We start from the raw sequence: 8,084 nt of genomic DNA, 5'->3' as shown, positions 1-8,084 counted from the left end.
GTCTGTACTCACTGACCATGTCATTGAATGCAGAAGTAAGTTCATCTCTTATCAATTCCTCAGAAGAAAAATCAAATACCTCAGAGTCGACTTCTTCTTTTTCCATGAAGCAAGTGACCTATTCATCACCACTATCGCTAGATGATAAGTCATCTGAATCGCTTTGGTCCCTCTTGGTTTTGCTGTCAGCCGTCATTAGAGCATTCGACTCTTTCTTGTCCTTCTTATTCTTATCTCGCTTTGGCTTCCTGCACTCCTACTTTAAGTGTCCTAATTTTTCACAATCAAAACACTTTAAGTTAGCCTTATAGTTGTTTTTATCATCACTGTTATTGTTTGAAGAGCTTGAGTTAGAATTGCTCTCTTCATGAATTTGCCGAATTTCTTCATGAAGAAGAGCATGTGGCTCCTCAGTAGTCACTAGCGCCTTAGTCGCAATATTAGATGTGGAGAGCTCCTCTTCATTCCTAGAGTTTATCTCAAACTAATAGGCCTTCAGATCGGCTAGCAAGTCAAAGAGCTCAATCTTGTTGAGATCTTTAGACTCCCTCATCGCTATCGTCTTGATATCTCACTCCTTGGGTAGAGCATGCATGACTTTGATTGCAACCTCTTTGTTGCTGTAAGTCTTGCCCAGAGTAGAAAGAGTGGTCATAATCTTGTTGAACCTTCCATCAAATTCAGTCACCGTCTCTCCAGGACGCATCTTGATATTATCAAACTATTGTGTGGCAACCATGAGTTTGTTCTCTTTGGTTTGCTCGTTTCCTTTATAAGGTTGAGTCAACCTCTCCCAGATCTCCTTGGCAGAGTTGCATGATATGATGTGGTTAAACATGTTATCATCCATAGTTTTGTACATAATATTCATGGTCAGGTTGTCGAGGTTGTTCTTCCTACTATCTTTACTAGTCCACTCAAATCTGTCTTTCTCAATCTTTATCGGGCCTTCGGTGATGACAAGCCACATGTCATCATCTATGGCAGATAAATGAGCATGACTCTCTTCTTCCACACGACATAGTTCTCTTTCGAGAAGATGGGAACCTTGGTTGGAGCGGCCATAGACATGATTTAGATTCTTTTTGGTGCTTGAGAATAGAAAACAAGGCTCTGATACCACTTGTTGGGATCGGAGTTACCAATAGAGACTAGAGTCTTACTATTATTAACAACTTAAGATAAACTCTTCGATAGTAATCCTGTGAGAGATTATATTTGTTTCTATTCTTCGCAAATCCTCCAAACTCTTCAAATGGATTCAAGTGCAGAACTGTTCATTGGATTTGAAGCTTTAGACAACTAAATGCAAATGGAAGAAAATAAAGAACACAAGGAGTTTTATAGATGTTCGGAGATAAAACTCCTACGTCACCCCTTCTTCCACAGTCGAAAGGATATCCACTAAATACTTTGAATCAAATAAAACTCACTAATCTAGCTAACACACTAACAAAACAACATTTGTTCAACTTACAGCAATAAAGTTTCTCACAGAAAAGACAGTATACAATTACATTGGAATCACTGCTAGACAGTAAGAGAGATGTTTTATTTTAGAAAATTTCTTGAATCGAAAATGAGTGAGACAGTTTGACCGTTGTCCTTGAGCCTCCATATATAGTTGAAGTACAACAACGGTCGAATATTCTTTGAGGATATGTGGCATATATCCATTGGACGACCGCCTATAGTACAAGAGTACAACAGACTATGAGTAATTTGATTATGGTCGTACCGAACAGATAGTGAGTTGAATATCCTTTGATCTTGTCTTGTACTGAAAATATATATTTGAGAGATATTCGCGTATGTGGTAATAATTCATTGGATAGAATTAGATAGCTTGTTAGACTGCATAGAATAAAGTGGAGAAGACAGTAAAGAGATCATGGTTAGACAAATGCTTTCTTCAAACGGCTACTAAAGTAAGGCATTAGACGTTCTTCTTTAGACCGCGACTAAAGGAGTTAGACGTCTTCGTCTAACTACGCATTCCTTTAGACCGCGTCTAAAGGAGTTAGACGTCCTCATCTAACTACGCATCCCTTTAGACCACGTCTAAAGGAGTTAGACGTCCTCGTCTAACTACGCGTCCCTTTAGACCGCATCTAAAGGAGTTAGACGTCCTCGTCTCACTACGCATTACTTTAGACCGCGTCTAAAGGAGTTAGACGTCCTCGTCTAACTACGCATTCCTTTAGACCGCGTCTAAAGGAGTTAGACGACCTCGTCTAACTACGCTTCCCTTTAGACAACTTTTAAAGGAGTTAGACGACCTCGTCTAACTACGTTTCCCTTTAAACCGTGTATAAAGGTGTTAAACGATCTCGTCTAACTACGTTTCCCTTTAGACCACGTCTAAAGGAATTAGACGTCCTCGTCTAACTACGTTTCCCTTTAGATAGAGTCTAAAGGAGTTAGACGACCTCGTCTAACTATGTTTCCCTTTAGACCGCGTCTAAAGGAGTTAGACAACCTCGTCTAACTACGTTTCTCTTTAGACCGCATCAAAAGGAGTTAGACGTCCTCTTCTAACTACGTTTACCTTTAAACAATGTCTAAAGGATTTAGACATCTTCGTCTAACTACGTTTCCCTTTAGACATCGTCTAAAGGAGTTAAACGACCTCGTCTAACTAAGTTTCCCTTTAGATCACGTCTAAAGGAGTTGGACGTCCTCGTCTAATTACGTTTCCCTTTAGACCGTGTCTAAAGGAGTTAGACGTCCTCGTCCAACTACATTTCTATTTAAACCGCGTTTAAAGGATTTAGATGTTCTCGTTTAACTATGTTTCCCTTTAGACCGCGTCTAAAGGAGTTAGACGTCCTCGTCTAACTACGTTTCCCTTTAAACCGCGTATAAAGGAGTTAGACGTCCTCGTCTAACTATGTTTCCCTTTAGACTACGTCTAAAAGAGTTAGACGTCATCGTCTAACTATGTTTCCCTTTAGACAACATCTAAAGGAGTTAGATGTCCTTGTCTAACTACGTAAGACGTCTAAAATAGCCTGCTTTAGACTACGTCTAAGTTAGCATTATCTCGCAGAATTGCTCATGCACAAAACATAAAGAAAACTTAGCTTGATCATAACTAATTTTAACATATATCATCAAAATAATGTCAGCATTAAATAAACTTATTCCCTAGTTTATTTTAGTCAACATAATTTGTCCCAACATTCAATACTCATTTAGACAATGTACCACCATCTCGTCGTTGAATGGATTACAAAACTAACGAGTAACTTCAGAGTTTCTTTTCGATTGTTATTTTATCTTACCATTCAATACTCATTGGATTCACTAGTAAAAAATGCACAATTACCGAGAATTATTGACGAGAGCGAAAGAATGGTCTCGGTGATATTAATATCACCGAGGAAAAATGGGTGCTCTCGGTTAAAATTATGATTATAACAAAGAGTAGAGAGTTGCTCTCGGTAAAAAAGTTATATTTTGTCCTAATTAATTTCAGCGACCGTACAAACGGTTAATTTTTCCTCTCTTTTTCCTCTTCATTCTGACGTAACCGACCTTTCATCCATCCCAAATTGGTTCTACGATGGCTCTTCAATCTCGCTAGAGCTATCCGCACAGATCTAAAGAAGTAGAAGAAACTAGGAAACAAACTGCACCAAATACGGTTAATAAAAAAAATAGAGATGATGATCTTTGTTGTTTACAATATTAGAGACGATTCCATGGTTGGACATTGATAAAGTTGTGTATTGAGATGATGATCTTTGTTGTTTATTGTTTTCGAAAGGTGGAGAATTGAGATCTGTAATGCAATCAAGAACGGAAGTAAGAACAGACTTTCAAATGCTTGTTGAAGATGTAATAGAAAGGTGTTATTAAGAGTTTGATCATAATCACAATCATAATCATAATCCATAATTTTCTTTCATTCATTTTGGTGTTTTCTGCAAGTATTTAAAGATGAGATGGATACTGCAAGATACTATGATTTACTACAGGGAGGAGGAGACTGTGAAGGCTTGGCGGAGATTATACAGGTAAACCCTTTATCTAATTTATCGATCCCTTCTTTATTGTAAACCCTAATGGTTACATAATGATATCACACAAAGATCTGAGGGAAGGAGGGCGAAACAGTACTCTCATAAGCTTAAGCTTGAATCTTCCAATTTGGAGGATTCATGTTTAGCTAGGGCGAAATGGTGATTTAGTCTGGATAACCGGATGGAGATTTCATAATATATATTTCTTTTTAGAAAGACTGATTATCACTGAGAGCATTGACTCTACTCTCGATAAAAGAATTTAATTATCTTCGAGGGAAAAAATGCGCTCAGTGATATTAATTTTTTCTTCACCGACAACCATATTACCGACACCTTTCGAGAGCGTTTATTTCCCTCGGTGAAAACTATCACCGATAGCATATTGGCTTTCACCGAGAGTTCCTGCTCTCGTTAAAAGTCATTTTTTTACTAGTGGATTCTACTTTCTTCGATGGATTTTTACAACTCACTATCATCACGTCATTTGATGAATCTTAATACTTACGAGTTTATCAAGCTTGGAGATGATTATATTTCACAATCTCATCGCAATCTTAAGTTGTCAAAGTCTCTTTCATCTTGAGTTTAAGAAGAGATGTTATCATATATAAAATAACATATTTGTAATATATTATTAGAATATTATAAGATTGTGATAATATCATTATTATATTATTAGATTATATTAGTTTTCTTATAAGTCTAATTTTATGTCTATATATATATATATATATATATATATATATATATATATATATATATATATATATATATATATATATATATATATATATATATAATAAATATAATTTATGTAATTCAATATATATCAAATACAATAATGTAACAAGCTTAAAATTAAGCTATAACATATAAACATGTATAAGATAAATGTTTGTAAATAAAGTGCAATACTGTCATGTGTTTTAAAGAAAAAAATGTTAATTGTTTCGAAGTAGAGTCTATCCATTTGGGACAAGCGTGGGGCATAACGCCGATACTTTTTCTTACACGTAACCAAGCACCAAACTCAAAAGAATTTTTGAAAAATTTCATTTCCTTATTTATCTGATTAAACGAATTAGACGACTCTAAAAAAAAAGCTAAGTTGATCTAGGTCAAATATCTTAGAGACGAGCTCGATTTGAGTTAGTATCTCGGCTAGTCGTGTTATTAGGCATTCTTGTAGATAAACTCGGGCATCAACCTACCATTTAAAAATCCCTCATCCCAAACAGGATTTGAGAGGAAAAGTAAGGCATGTGAGCAAAAGTGTTCATTCGAGTCGATATCTCGAATTGCGCAAAACCAGAAAAAGACGAGTGCGTCGTGATTTTTCAAGCGCACAATTAAAAAAATAAACATATGATATCACTCTGTATAAATTAAAGATGCTAGTAATAATAATAAAATAACTAAAACAACAATTTTATTCTTTAATTAACTAGCTAAGAAAAATATTTTTCATCCATCAAAATAACAACACATTTAGAAATTTGGAATTGAATTCATCACTCCAACATTAGAACACTCGGAATTTGGGATTTATAAACAAACCTAAACTGCAGTTGACAGACTTGAAGCCTTATTATTGGATCCATAACCCATTTTATAATCAAAGTGACACAAATGCTTAAGCTTGGTACTTGTAGCATTTAATTATAGCTTCATTGTCACCTTTTGTCTGACCATAAACGTTGAGAAAATCTTTGTATTGACCAGTTTTGTAAATTGGCTGATGATTCACTATTTCTTTTGCTGGTTCTATCAAACACTCGTCTGAAGGAACAACAAAATATCCCAAGGTGGTTCGATCGGCCTCAGAACATGTCACAACTCGATGTTCCGCACTTGTGAGTCTGTCATTGCTAATGATCTACAAGAGCCAATTATTGTCAATCTTTACGTAACAATAATTAATATGAATTAGTTCTAGCTAGCTACTAACCCGCATTTGATATCCAAGGATGACAACAAAAGCATTTGGTATAGTTTGAATGGAAATCCATTTCCCATTCTTGTAGATTTGGAGACCGGCTACTTCCCCTTGGTTTAGAATGGTTATGAGATTAGGATCGCAATGTTTATTCATTCCAAGAGTCAAACTCGGTTGTGGACAACGTGGGTAATGATTAACCGAGAACAAATGAACATCGCTCCGATTCTCCTTCTCAAAATATCCTTCTTCTAGATCCAAACCTAATCCGATCAGCTCAAGAATTCGTGTGCTCAACTCCTTTACTTGACCACAATACTTTCCAACAACTTCCCTGCCCAGTCAATCATACAAGCAATGAAATATAGGATGCATTGATCCCCTTAGATATATGATAAAATACAAATTCTAAACCCGAATCGACCCTATATCCGATGTATTGATCCACTTATGTTAATAAATGTATTAAAGTTTCTTTATTGTGTGGGATATTTGTGGATCTTATGAACCACCTTAGACATCACGATTATTTTTGTTTTTGGATTGAATTTTGAGTTCATTCATTTTCTCATTTTGTTTTTTATCTTTAGTTTGTAATAAATGTTTGTCATTACTATATATATATTGACTTTTATTTATGTGTTTTTTAGTACAATTTTAAAATTGGACTCTTTTTCATTGATGAACTTTATGTTGTGAAAGTAACACAAATTGTGGGAAAACCAACAACAGATTACAATTTTATGCTATGTAAGCATAAGTTTTGACAATATCAAAGTACCAATATCAAACAAAGAAGCAAAAAGCATAAAAATTAAAGTTTCGTCCATCATCGGTCAACTAATTATTGCAATTAAAAACTATTTATAAGGTTGGTTATCCAATAAACCACTATCAGTTATATGGTTGATGTTAAAATTGTATAACCGATGTAAATATTTTTGTCACAAGTTTACTTAAAAATCGATGCATAATATCATACCGATATCTTGTAGGGTGTTGTGGGAAGAGGTGGAGAGAATCATGGAAAGGATGGCAAGGGTGAGTCAAGTTATCTCTCCATAAATGGACTTCCTCTTTATCATAATTGAAAGTGCTAGTGTAAAGTCTACATCTTTTTGTTACATCCACCTTGAATGATCTTTTTTGGACCTCACTTGGCATGACAAAGAACTCTTTAACCACTTCCCTTGTCTCATCAACTATATTCTCCGAAATCCCATGATTAATCACCTTAAATTCATCAATAATAGTATTAATATTATTAAAATATAATCAATTGGAACAAACTCAATTAGTAAATTACAAGAGATTAAACCTGAAAGAAGCCCAAGTCCTTGCCTGCTTCAAGAATCTCGTGTATGGTTTCAAATTGATCACAGTTGTTGAGATCCACCAAAATGTTTATGTATTCAGATACTAGCTCAGAAGGTCTTTGATCTTGTGGTAATATGTAGGACTCAGGCAAGGATTGGACATCCTTAGACCAGCTTGAAACTAGACCAGTCATTTCTCTTCTTCTCTAATTGTCTAATTCTCAGCTACTATTATTTATTAAGCTCTTAATGGTTCAGCATTTCACAAGAATGCAATTATAATAAGCTAATGACTGCTTTCAGATTGTGGTCCAGAACTATTAACTTGTCATCTTTTCTCTATAATGCAAGATGAGAATTTTATAATACAATTCACGACGTATGTTGATCAATGATAATTTTGTTCATTGTGACCAATAATTTGACCGCATGACTAGGACTAGGAATGAACAACATCAGTTCATTGCATCAACCATGATTAGAGCTTTGCCAGCAAAATACTCTTAAAGATAATTCAGTAGCTACTGCATTATTATTACTCAAAAAAAATATCACTATGATGGATGATTTATTGTTTCACAATTGTAGGTAGATTGATAGTATTAGGTGGTTAGAAGATAAGATTATTTAAAGACTTGTTTATATTATAGGTCACCAATCACCATACAAACAAATATGTTATATTATTGGTCATTTTCTCTTCAGGTCAGCATAAGCTTAATATTTAAATATAATATAATTTAAATATATTTAATATTTCTCTTGAGGAGGAGACAAATGTAGCACACCACTGTATTAGATTTT

At 34.8% G+C, this 8,084-nt stretch overlaps 1 protein-coding gene across 1 annotated transcript; it reads right to left on the bottom strand.

The window, feature by feature from the left end:
• Nucleotides 1-721: 721 nt before the first annotated feature.
• LOC124942908 (hyoscyamine 6-dioxygenase-like) lies at nt 722-7,474 on the bottom strand. The gene is made up of 5 exons (XM_047483481.1): nt 7,283-7,474; nt 6,947-7,197; nt 5,977-6,298; nt 5,706-5,904; nt 722-1,047 (listed from the first exon to the last, which is right to left on the bottom strand). Exons 1-5 carry the CDS (start codon nt 7,472-7,474, stop codon nt 722-724), a joined length of 1,290 nt encoding a protein of 429 aa, XP_047339437.1.
• Nucleotides 7,475-8,084: the final 610 nt, after the last annotated feature.

The sequence above is a fragment of the Impatiens glandulifera genome, chromosome 1, assembly GCF_907164915.1.
Source record: "Impatiens glandulifera chromosome 1, dImpGla2.1, whole genome shotgun sequence".
NCBI classification, from domain to species: domain Eukaryota; kingdom Viridiplantae; phylum Streptophyta; class Magnoliopsida; order Ericales; family Balsaminaceae; genus Impatiens; species Impatiens glandulifera.
This window is presented reverse-complemented; position numbering and strand designations above follow the sequence as displayed.

Coding starts and splice junctions, on each gene's coding strand:
- LOC124942908 (XM_047483481.1), bottom strand. CDS start 7,474: ATGACTGGTCTAGTTTCAAGCTGGTCTAAGGATGTCCAATCCTTGCCT. Junction 7,198..7,282: donor AGGACTTGGGCTTCTTTCAG/GTTTAATCTCTT, acceptor GATGAATTTAAG/GTGATTAATCATGGGATTTC. Junction 6,299..6,946: donor CAACACCCTACAAGATATCG/GTATGATATTAT, acceptor TTGACTGGGCAG/GGAAGTTGTTGGAAAGTATT.